This window comes from Spermophilus citellus (genome assembly GCF_964194105.1).
Source record: "Spermophilus citellus genome assembly, chromosome: 4".
NCBI classification, from domain to species: domain Eukaryota; kingdom Metazoa; phylum Chordata; class Mammalia; order Rodentia; family Sciuridae; genus Spermophilus; species Spermophilus citellus.
Genome location: NC_138185.1, coordinates 159,863,744 through 159,876,505, shown reverse-complemented (window position 1 = coordinate 159,876,505; position 12,762 = coordinate 159,863,744). Strand labels below are relative to the sequence as shown.

At 37.3% G+C, this 12,762-nt stretch overlaps 1 protein-coding gene across 2 annotated transcripts in view; it reads right to left on the bottom strand.

The window, feature by feature from the left end:
* The window catches only part of PPP1R36 (protein phosphatase 1 regulatory subunit 36), a 28,370-nt gene that overhangs the window by 11,562 nt on the left and 4,046 nt on the right, over positions 1 to 12,762 (bottom strand). The window contains exons 3-6 of one of the 2 annotated variants that reach the window (XM_081291810.1): positions 7,810 to 7,896; positions 6,889 to 6,986; positions 6,726 to 6,792; positions 4,342 to 4,440 (exon numbers count right to left, since the gene is read on the bottom strand). In XM_081291810.1, the coding sequence (XP_081147936.1) occupies positions 4,342 to 4,440; positions 6,726 to 6,792; positions 6,889 to 6,986; positions 7,810 to 7,896 (351 nt within the window). The remainder of the gene's footprint in view (positions 1 to 4,341; positions 4,441 to 6,725; positions 6,793 to 6,888; positions 6,987 to 7,809; positions 7,897 to 12,762) is intronic. The other variant, XM_081291811.1, reaches the window with a different exon arrangement.

Genomic DNA, 12,762 nt, shown 5'->3' with positions numbered 1-12,762 from the left:
CTGAGGTTAACCACTACAATGACTAGATGAAGATATGCTGTGAGGGGAAATGGTGACTTTAAGGATAATATGGCTGTTTCAGAGCACAAAACATTATTACACATGATAAAAGGCTTGGAAATCACTAGAATAAAATGAGTTTCTTGAATAGATAAAGTGGGCTCCAACTATTTAAATTTTGTTTTAAATTTTTAAGAGAGAGAGAATTTTTTAATATTTATTTTTCAGTTTTTCGGTGGATACAACATCTTTATTTTTATTTATGGGGTGCTGAGGATCGAATCCAGCGCCCGGCGCATACCAGGAGGGCGTGTTATCACTTAAGCTACATTCCCAGCCCTAAATTTTATTTTTAATTTGTTTTAATTAGTTATATATGCCAGTAGAATGCACTTTGATACATCATATATAATGGAGTATATTTTCTCATTCTTCTGATCGTACATGATGTAGAATCACACTGGTCATATAGTTATATACAAACATAGGGTAATAATGCCTGATTTGTTCTATTATCCTTTCTAACCCCATACCTGCTCCTCTCTCTTCACTCCCCTTTACCTAATCTAAAGTAACTATATTCTTCTCTAGCTGCCCCCCCCATCATGGATTAGCATCCACATATCAGAGAAAGCATTTGGCTCTTTTTTGGGGACTAGCTTATTTTGCTTAGAATTAAGCTCCATCCATGTACCTGCAAATGCCATAATTTCATTCTTCATTAAGAATGAGTAATATTCCATTTTTTAAATCTATTCATCTGTTGAAGGGCATCTGGGTGGTTCCACAGTTTAGCTATTATGAATTGAGCTGCTATGAACATTGATGTGGCTGCATCACTATATAAGCTGATTTTAAGTCCTTTGGGTATAAACAAGAAGTGGGATAGCTGGGTCAAATGGTGTTCATTCCAAGTTTTCTAAGGAATCTCCATACTGCTTTTCATAATTCTTGCACCAATCTGCATTCCTACCAGCAATGTATGAATGTATCTTTTTCCAGTAGGCTCCAATATTAAGTGTCCAAATGCCATGTAACCCAAACACACCCCTCCACATGAGCCCCAATGGCCACATCACAGCCTCTCTCCCTGCTTCCTGCACCTTCAAACTTCCTTTGTCAAAGCTGCCAGTAGCTTTTGCTGTAATCCCAGCAGCTTGGGAAGCTTAGGCAGGAGGATCTCAGGTTCAAAGCTACTCTCAGCAATGTAGCAAGGCTGTGGGCAACCTTGTGAGACCCTGCCTCAAAATAAAAGGCTGGGGATTTGGTTCAGTGGGTAAGTGCCCGTGGGTTCAATCCCTGGTACACAAAAAAAGAAAAAGAAAAATTCTATATCTGAAAAACCATTCCCTATAATGTTTCAGCCTTTTTACTTCATTCTGTAGCACTGCCTTAGACAGCCCTAAACACTAAATTAATAGTTCACCTGAAATAACGAGTATATTCTTTAAAAATGCCAGGGTGCAGTTTAATGGTGGAGCATTTGACTAGCATGGCCCTGGGTTCCATTCCCAGAACTATTAAAAAAAAAAGTAAATGACAAGAATGACAAATTTTGCTGAAATTGATGCTTCAGTAAGAGAAAAATCAGCATAATACTGTGAAATAAACATCTGAAAAGAATTTCAACTGGAGTGTGGTCGTGTACATCTGTAATCCCAGTGGCTCAGGAGGCAGAGGCAGGAGGATAGCGAGTTCAAAGCCAGCAAAAGCGAGGCATCAAGCAACTCAGTGAGACCCTTCTCTAAATAAAATATAAAAAAAGGTTGGAGATGTGGCTCAGTGGTCGAGTGCCCCTAAGTTCAATCCCCTATACCAAAAAAAAAAAAAAAAAAAAAAAAAAAAAAAGATTTAAAGAGCCACAGAAATGATCATATTAAACCTATGAGATTTAACCCAGGCACCAAAATATGCAACCTTAACCACTGTAATAAATTACCCCTTAATAGCTAAAGTCAAGTCATTTACTTAATGGAAAGTTATGCCACCATTAAAAAATCATAAAGGAGGTCATAACTTGAAAAATGTTTATGGTACAGTGTTTATAAACTCAGGCAAAATTGTGTCTTGTTCAGAGCTATAAATCTTGATTCTGAATGGATGAACTCTGGAAACAGACCCATAGTTGATCAATAGAAGGTGCTGGGTGTGGTTAAGCACAGGCTTTTGAGTTAGACCTGGGTTCTAGCCTCATCTCTACTACTTAGTAGGTATGTCATTTCAACAAATTACTTCACCTCTCTGAGCCTTAATTTTTTCATCTTTAAATGAGGGAAGAGCTTTCTTTTTTTTGGAATTAGGGCTTTTAACCATCTAGTATCATCTAAATGCATCTCCCCCTGCCCTTGGTTACACAATTTACTTTGCTGTATTTTTAAATTTTTTTAAAATTTTAATTTGTTATATATGACAACCAAAGACATACGATTCATATAACCCATATACAGCACAATTTTTCATATCTCTGGTTGTACACAAAAGTAGAGTCACATCCTTCGTGTCTTCATACATATACTTAGGGTAATGATGACCATCGCATTGCACCGTCTTTCCTACCCCTCTGCCCCCTCCCTTCCACACCCTCCCTTTTTCCCCTTTGCCCTTTCTAGAGTTCATTTAATCCTCCCACCTCCCCCCACCCAAAATGCATCTTTGACATCTTTCTCCATTTCTTTCTGCCCTCCTCTCACAGGATGCAAGCTTTCTTCCCAAGTGCCACCACTGGGTTAAGACAAGACACTATCTCGTTTATTTCTGTGCAACACTGTGAATTAGGCACTATCATTATCCCTATGCTAGTTGGACTGAAATCAATTTTTTTCTGTGCTGATATCACATTGCAATCTATGTTTAATTCTAAATAATAAGTAAATGGACTGACTACTGGAAAGCCTGAAAATGAAAGGTTATAATGCTTTTTTAGAATCAAACCCCAGAATCGATCATTTTAAGGCCTACTTTGCTTTTGGTCATTTCTGTAATTGATTCCTTCTAAGAAACAGTCTTACACCTCCATGTTTTAAAGAGTTTTCATGCATTTTAAAAATAACTAAGGAATCTTTCTTCTCTGTTACCTGTTAATTAAGATATAAAACAAATTTCTTTGCTAGATTAGCAATAAGCCTCAAAATGAGAAAAGACCACACAAAATAAGCCAAAATACCACCAAAGTCTAATAAGTTTCTACTTGGGAATAGTAAGAATCCTTGTACCTTTGAAGCTCACACTGGCTTTAGCCCTTTTGCTCGCTACCATAGAAACACTGCATGCTCTGGCTGTCTTACTGTGAAAGGTTGCCCTGAAACAACACCAGCATTGCACATTATGATAGCTTTATGGTAGCAGCAGTGTTTGAATTATTTATTTGGTCCTTTACAAAACTGCTATCCAGAAACTATTTCTCTATCCATAAAATGTTTTTCAAACTGCTTGATTATATACAGGAGTTTTGCATTTCAAAATACTCTGTAGCAAGTTAATGGCTCTATTCAACATTCCTAACAGCTAAGTCACTGGGTTGGTTCCACATGTACGAGGAGGGCAGCTGGGCACTTGGAAAGTTCCATGCTTGTGAAAGGTCATGGCCAAGTCTGCAAGGCATTGTTCTGCTGTGGACTCCAAGTTCCCAGAGCTTGCCCCTGGGTGTATATCTCTAAGCCACCTCTGTGTAAAGCAATTAAGTTCTTTACAAGTAACCTAAGAAAGTTTGGGGTTTTTTCCTGTGATGACATTTTGGCCAATTCTGTTATTTAAAAAAAAAAAAAATCTTAGTTTTTTTATTAGATGCTTACAAACCCTTTAGCAAGAACTTTTATTAGCATAGAAAGCATAACAAAATAAATCTATTTCTGCACTACTGGATATGGTAGCTACTAACTACATGTGGCTGTTGAGCATTTAATGTGGCTAGTTTCAACTGAGATATATTGTAAGTATAAAAGACACCAGGCTTCAAAGACTTATTTCATAAAAAAAGTAAAATATCTCATTAATCACTCACTTCCTAATATTGACTACTTGTTATAATAATATTTTCCAGTCATAGGGTTAAATAAAATAACTTTTAAAACTAATTTAACCTGCATCTTTTTAAAATATGGTTACTAAAATTTTTTAAATTACTAATGTGGCTTTCATTAAATCTCATTATTGGGTACTGTTATTCTTTATTAGTTGGAATATTTTGTTGTACGGAATACCCATTATTCAATGAGCTTTAAAAACAGGAAAACTTCTCCCATGTACACCCAAAAGATTTTTAAAATTCCATTATCTCTTCACCTTAGGTAAAAGTTACTTTTAAACTGGCTGTGATAAAAAGCACTTACAGAACTTACTTACACCATATAGCTTTGGGGCTTCTTTTCCAGCGAGTTTTTTTCCAAGTAATGAGATAAATAGTACAATAATGCCATGAGGAAATTGTCAAGATTCTTATTTCTATGAAGAAATTTAGAAAACAGAAAGAAAGAAATCAACACTAACCTATTTCAAATATGAGGTTTTTCTCTTTTTTTTTTGAGAGAGAGTGAGAGAGGGGAGAGAGAGAGAATTTTTTTTTTTTTTTTTTTTTTTTTTTTTTAGTTCTCGGCGGACACAACATCTTTGTTGGTATGTGGTGCTGAGGATCGAACCCGGGTCGCACGCATGCCGGGAGAGCGCTGCTACCGCTTGAGCCACATCCCCTGCCCCTCAAATATGAGGTTTTTCATAAAAAATATGGGCATAGGACATGAGTAGAAATACATGTTATCATGCCTATCACACAACTAGTTTACTTACCATTTAAGATTCTATCTATTACACTACTGAAAGTTAAGAAATTCACTTTTTGTAAAAAAAAAAAAAAGATTTATTTTTGGAAAGTCAGACACTAAATTCTTTTTGTTTCTTTTGTACTGGGAATTGAACCCAGGGATGCTCTTCCATTGAGCTACATTCTCAGTCCTTTTTTTATTTTTTATTTTGAGACAGGTCTCACTAATTTGCTGACACTGGCCTCAAACTTGCAATCCTCCTGCCTCCGCCTCCCAAGTCCCTGGGATTACAGGCTCCATTGTGCCTGACTACTAAATTCTTACAATTGTGCTTATTAATTAAATTTTTAAGAAGTTCTTACTATACAAGTAATATATATCCATTGTTTAAAAAATGTACAGAAATTGGGGCTGGGGCTATAGCTCAGTGGTAGAGAGCCTGCCTTGCATGTGTGAGGCACTGGGTTCGATCCTTATCACCACATAAACATAAATAAAGATATTGTGTCCAACTACAACTAAAATATTTTTTTAAAATGTACAGAAATATATAAAGTAAAATATTCTCTCTTCTATCCTACTCCCTGGTGATGGCCACTATTAAGTCTTTGGAATGAATTCTTCCTAAATGTTCTAAAGCATAGGTGTTTACATATAACATCCTCCCCCACCAACATGTATACATATGTATAAATATATGCCTTAAAGTATTTTTTTCTATAGACATGGTTTATTGCCACTTGCTTTTGTCACTTAAATGTGTAGTGTGGACCTCTTTCTATGATGCTATGTATAGATGTCCCTTATTCTTTTAAACAGCTGAATATTCTCTCTTCAATTACTTAACTAGTCTTCTGTTGAAGGATATTGATGTCTTTTTAAAATATTATAGACAGAAGTGAAATTGTTAGAACACAGTACACAAGCATATTAAGTTTTCATGTTTTGCTCTCCAAAAAGAATGCACTGATTTACAATGCTATCTCATTTTTCAATTAGAAGTTATTGTTTCTTTATATTTTTATCAGACTTTTACTACCTTCTTTCTAGCCCCCAAAGGACATTCTTACTCTGACATGCTTTCTTTTAACTGCACCTTTAGAGCAGAATGAAGGTGACTATTACAGATTTTTTGTCAAGATATTAATAATTACTTATCTAACTTTGGGTTTCCCCAGAAAAAGATCCTGAAGCAAGGAACTGAGAATAAGCAGATGATGTGGGACGTGATCTTAGGAAACATCCTATGGAGAGTGGAAATGAAATAGGAAAAGGAAGGAAGCCAGTGAATGGGGTGTTATCACCGTGACTAGTATAATTCAGTTCTGCAGGGGCTCTGGGAGGTTGTATAGAAAATATCATGTAGAAAACAACTCTAAGGAGTTGTCCTGCTTGCCAAAGTCAGTGCTCAGGCCAAGTGGGCCCCTGCAGTGGAGCAAAACCTGAGGGCAGAGTCTCAGGTATTCATCACAAGCAACCTGCACTGGAAATCTGAGGGGATGTAGGAGAAGTGCCTATAGGATTGGGTGCCCAACTCTAATAGACCAGTCATATGTGCAGATGCCAAGAGAAGCCCAGGCACAGGCGGCCATAGAAAGGAGACACTATTCTTAATTTTGTAGCTAAGAGAACTGATGCTTAGAAAAATCAAGAAACATTCTACAGTAAATGGGTACATTCTGTGAATGGTATATAAATATAGTGCAGTCTGCATGGAACTCTGGCAACATGCACTCTGTACTCCTTGCCCTGGGACTTTGTTGGGGTTTCCTGTGGGCTCCTGTGACTTTTGGATTCCTCTGCCAGACTTTTTGATTTCAGTCTTTGTGACTGAGTGATGAGTTGATGGTTTACATAGAACCTGCTTCCTGCTGTTTCTCTAAAGATCAGATCTATCAGCATTTATCAGATGAAATTACTGCAAAGTAAAGGGGAAAAGACTTACAATGTCTTGCAAGTATTACACACCTCATAAACGTTGTAAAAGAACAGATCTTCTGCATCTCAGTATCTTGTAGCAAAAGCAAAGCAACAACTGAAAGGAGAGAAGATGGTAATTGAAGGAGAGACAAAGTGCTGCCTTAGAGGTTCATACCAGGTAGTGTGTAAGGAGGAGGGAACAGCTACTCACATTTAACATCATCCAGTGTAACGTTGCCCTGCTGACCTCGTTTCTCTAAGGCTTTCGCTGACTTATCCTCTCTTGAAGAGAGCCTTTTATCTGTCAACCTGTTTTGGAACAATAGCATGTAGTAGTGGGTTTTTTTTTTTTGTTGTTGTTTATTTTTTGGTACCAGGGATTGAACCCAAGGGCATTTAACCACTTAGCCATATCCCCAGCCTTTTTTATTTTTTATTTTGAAACAGGGTCTCACTAAGTTGCTAAGGCTGGCCTTCAACTTGCAATCCTCTTACCTCAGCTCTTGAGCCACTGGGATTACAAGTGTGCACCACCATGCCCAACCCCTAGTGTTTTAAAAGGTTTTAGTTGTATCTACTCTATCTTGCAGTGAGTGAATCATTTACTATAAAGTAAGGAGATCCTCAGAGTTATGCATGGGTTTCATTTAAGGAAATATCATTTGGGGATGTATTTTATTAAACATTATATTTATTATGCTAGATGTAAAAGGAATGCACACTGTCTGATATAAAATGTACACATAGGGCTGGGGATGTGATGCAGTGGTAGAGTTAGTTGCCCAGCATGTGCAAGGCCCTGTTCAACCCCTAATATCATATGTATGGTACACACACACACACACATATTCCATCCAAAAGAGATCATTTCAATCATCTATTTCTGGATAGTTACAATATTCAGATTAAAAGAAAACTAAAAAATTGAAATGTACTAACAGCCAAGTTATCACAGATACATTTATAGGGATGATTTGTAACTCCCACTATAATTCTGAGGTAGTGCCTCATTTTTCCTTTATTGATACTGCATTTCAGCCTGAGATAATGGAACTTAGAGTTTGTAAAGACTTAAGTGATTCCACTGAGAGGCACCATTGGCAGAACTGGCATGGATGAGAAGTGAAACCACCTTTCTGAAGCGGGGCCATCAATTTCAGCAAAGTGAACGGCTTTGCCTTTCTTTCCTTTTTCCTTGAGTTCTACTGAAGATATAAAACTGCAATAGAAATGAGATGATTAGGAACTTGATGTTTTCCCAGGGAAAAAACTAATCACATCATGATCATAACTCATACAACCTTAGGATGGCATATATTATGAGCAGAGGCCAAATATTTTTGGGCACAACAGTGTTCCGTTTATGTATTTATACACAGAATGATTAAAACTTCAGATTTTACATTAGGCTCTCAGCCTCAGCAGCCTCCACAATACTACCATACACAAAAATTTCTATCTAAAAATCTTGTAGTAACTTCTCAAGAAGCAGAAACCTCACTAAGTTTGGAGGGATTTTAAAAATTTATCAAGTACTTGTTATGGGCCAGATGCTTTTAGGAAAAATCTTATTTATTTATTTATTTTTGGTACTGGAGTTTGAACCCAGTAGCACTTTACCACTGAGCTACATCCCCAGTCCTTTTTATTTTTAATTTTGAGACAAGGTCTTGCTAAGTTGCTTAGGACCTTGTTAAGTTGCTGAGGCTGGCTTTGAACTTGATCCTATTGCCACAGCCTCCCTAGTCGCTGGGATTACAGGCATGTGCCCATGCCAGGCAGCACAATCTCATTTAATCCTCATAGCAACTCTATGAGAAAAATAATATTAACACCATTTTTATATCTGGGAAAAACTGAAGCTTAGAAAGAGATTAAGTAACTTGATTGAGATCACATAATAAATGGCAAAGCCAGGATGGGCACCCAGGTTCTCTAGCCACAGAGCTATGGGCTTAGCCACCAGGCAATCCTGCCCCCAAGAAGTCATCTTGGTAATTTTGAACCCCTCTCAAGAACTTGCCTGTCTCCAGAAGTTTTCAGAACCCTTTACTTGACTCAGGGTTTCCTTACAGGCAGTATAAGACTTATTAGGCAATAATGGATCTAATTAACAAGAGACCTCAAAAAACAACAAGTTTATACTGAGGCCCCTGAGACTCTTGTCAGCAATTGCTGACAGTGAACATGAGATGGTATCTGATTACAGCCAACACACGCTCTCAGAATATCAGCGAATGCTAACAGGAAAATAGAAGTCTTTCAAAGATCAATAGGATATGGTTCCTACCTTAGAGAGAGTATATTTTCCACAACTGTGGTGTTTGCTACATACATTGGTTTGGTGGCCCAGTGTGGGTTATGAATTGCTTTTCTGCTTGGAAACAATATGGCATTGATAACCCAACCAGTAGCTTTATCTCTGCCCAAAGTTGTATGTGCCTCTGTTAAGCTGAAATGTAGATACAGTAATGGAAGTACTTTTCCCCCAGTTTTAGTCATTCTCTAAAGATGAATATCAATCATATAGATCCTTATTGCCTCCTTATCAAATCTCAGCAAGGAATTATTTTGGAGGAATACCTCCCCAGCAGCTTTGGCCAACCTCCTAATGTCCTGTTGTATCATATGTCAGCTCCAAAAAGTGAGTACATGATTTCACCTCAAGAGAATGGATTACTTGTATTTTTCCACCTTTCTTTTCCTTTCCTTTTTGAAGACACTGGCACCATGCTGGCCAATGGATGATTTCCACGCTTTTCATTCTTTCTGATGTTCCTCTTATCATTGGTCTCCAAGGATTGGGATCATGGGGGAGGGTGTACTGAGTTATTAGGGTGGGGGAAAGGCAAGAAAAATAAATAAATTTATGAATACCAACTGTTAATGGTGGCTATTCCAATGAGGGGTGGAGGGCTGGGGCAGACACGAGATAGTGGTAAAGAAATCTGTCTTCCACATCTGTATGCTTCTGCATTATTTGAATTGTTTAATAATAAGAAGGTATGTTTATTACCTGTATAACTAAATCTTTCATCCCCTCTACATGCTTACTGACTCACCTACTGTCCTAATCTCTCTATTCTGTTAGAATTCATGGTCCTACCCCCTCACTCTAAGATTATTCACCTAATTGGAATTTTGCTCCTCAGTGCTCCCACAGGAGGGGCTTTCTAGAGCAGAAATGTAGCCCATGTACTCAGTAAGGGTTCCTGGACAGGCCTGCCACCTCTGCAGCTTCTACTCCGACCACTGCCCACTCAGATATGTTCAGACTTTAATAAGAAATCAGCACCTATATTTCCACTGAACCCAAACACTAACTCTGGCCATAAAATATACAAAGGTCTATTTTCCTCCACCTTAGTACTGTCCCTAATAGCAGGACACTTAAGGTAACCTAAGGCTTGCCAAACTGAGTTACTTAAACATGAAACAGCTTCATCATATTCCTTTCTACATCTCCTCAAACTGTCCCAGAATGTATGTGTGTAGGCCACATAATACTTGGGGTATTTACTTTTTTTTAATTGAGTTGTAACTTATAAGTACTAAAGCAAATAAATCCTAAGTATAAAGCGTGATCAAGTTTTTAATATGTATATACCCACGTAACTACCACTAACACATAAAAACCATTTCCAGTACATGGGCAGGTTCCCCTGTACTGTCCCCCACTATATGCCAGTTGATAATACCCCTAAAGGTAACTGCTATTTTTTACTTCTAACATGGCAATTCCTTTTGTTTTAAAAAGTTTTACACACATATAACCATTCATTCAACCATTTACTTTTTCATTGGGGGGCTTTGGTGTTTGGGGGGAATTTATTTATTTTTGGTACTGGGGATTGAACCCAGGGGCATTTAACTACTGAGTTGCATCCCCAGCCCTTTTTCATTTTGAGACAGGGTCTAGCTAAGATGCTGAGGCTGGCCTAGAACTGGCTTGAGGCTCCTGCCTCAGCCTCCCAAATTACTGGGATTATAGGCATGTCCCACTGTGCCCAGCAGTATTTACACTTTGTATCTAGCCTTTTTGGGACAATATTATACCATGTGACTTAGATATTATTTTTAATACATTTAATCAACATATAGTAACTGGGGTACAGTGTGATATTTCAATACATTTATATAATATCATGATCAAATCAGGGTAACTGGTGTATCTATCACCTTAAACAATTATTACTTCTTTGTGTTGGGTACAATTATAAACCTCTCTAGATTTTTTAAAATAGACAATTACAACCAATATTTTAAGTCATACCATCTCTAAAACTAGGGGAAATCAAATCAAGTCATATTTTAATAACAATTTGGTAACAAAAGAAACTTTAGCTTGTGAATATGAATATTTTATAAATATGAAAAACTATGAAACTGATTATCTGTAAGTTTACTAGTAGGCTCAAATATGAAATAGTGCTACCTGGATTAGCACTGAAGATTAGTTTGAAAAGTACTGCTAACTGGGCTGGGGTTGTAACTCAGCAGTAGAGTGCTCACCTAGCATGTGTGAAGCCCTGGGTTCGATCCTCAGCACCACATAATAATAAATAAATAAAGGTATGATGTCCAACTACAACTAAAAAGAGTAAATATTTTTTAAAAATACTGCCAATTAACTTCATTTATACAGAAGTTCAGTAAGTATGGTACAATTTTCATTAGAGAAGAGGGCTAAGATGGCCTTTATTTATATTTATTTTATTTTTCATTATTGAAGATCAAACCCAGGACTTCACATGTGCTAGACAAGCCCTCTACCACTGAGTTACATCTCCTTACAGCCCTTTTGTAATTTATATCTTACAAAAGGGCTGTCCCTATCTATTCTTCATCATGTTCCTTTCTACACCTCCTCAAACTGTCCCAGAATGTATGTGTGTAGGCCACATAATTTTTTAAATTTTGAGACAAGTTCTTGCTAAATTGCCCAGGCTGGCCTCAAATCTGGATTTTCCTGCCTCAGCCTCCTGAAGCACTATGTCACTACCTAAGATAGTCCTTAAATATACATGAAGAGGGCTGGGGATGTAGTTCAGTGTAGAGTACCTGCCTAGCATGCTGGGTTTGATCCCCAGCACCTATATATATCTATATCTACATATAGATACATAGAGATATACATATGGTATGAAGAATAGATATGTATATCTGTATGTATCTATATGTAGATGCAGGCATATATAAGAAACTTTTAGACCCACATTCTATTTTGATTCCTGTGACTAGTCTTTCATTTAATAACCACAGCTGTCTGTCTCACAGTCACCAAGTGTAATGCTTTAGAAGCTGCCAAACAGAATCTTCTATGACATTTCTGAGAAAAAAAAAAAAAAGCAAAACCAAAATTACTACTTTGAACATAAAAGATTCCTTAATCCTGGAACAAATATATTCTATGAAACTTGATTTTGATGCTAATAAAATGTGAAGCCTTTTAATTATTTGTTTGACCTCTATGTCATTACATTTATAATGTAACTATATATACTTAGCAAAGTTCTTCCTGGCCTGCAGCCCCATTTGTCCAACAGCTGAAGAGTCATATCCATGTGAACATGTCATAGCAAACTCAAACACACATTTGTGTCTTTTAATCTGTATTTGAGTGAAGGGCAAGCCTAGCCACTCACTTTCTCCACTCAGACACCTGGGAGTCAATAAAGACCCCTATTTCTCCCTCTCCTTTTATATCCAGCCACTTGTATTCTATCAATTTTATCCAAACATTCTGTCAATTACACCTTTTAAATATTTCTTTGTCCTTCACCCTTCTGTTTTTAACTGCATGGAGTTAATTCTGCTACTTACTATAACTATCTCTAATCCTGCAATCAATGGCCTTCTGATTGGTCCCCTACCTCTAGTATTCCTCCACTTGAATCCAGCTGGTTAACTGAACATCTCAATAAACATTTGTTGAGCACCCATTCTGTAAAGTTCTGTAGACAGATCCTGGGACATAAAGATGAGTAAGGCATTTTCTGCTGCTGAGGGGCTTACAGTCTAGTAGAGGGAGACAGCTTGTACGTTGAAAGGGTTTTGGCATCACACTAATTTTGGTTCAAACTAT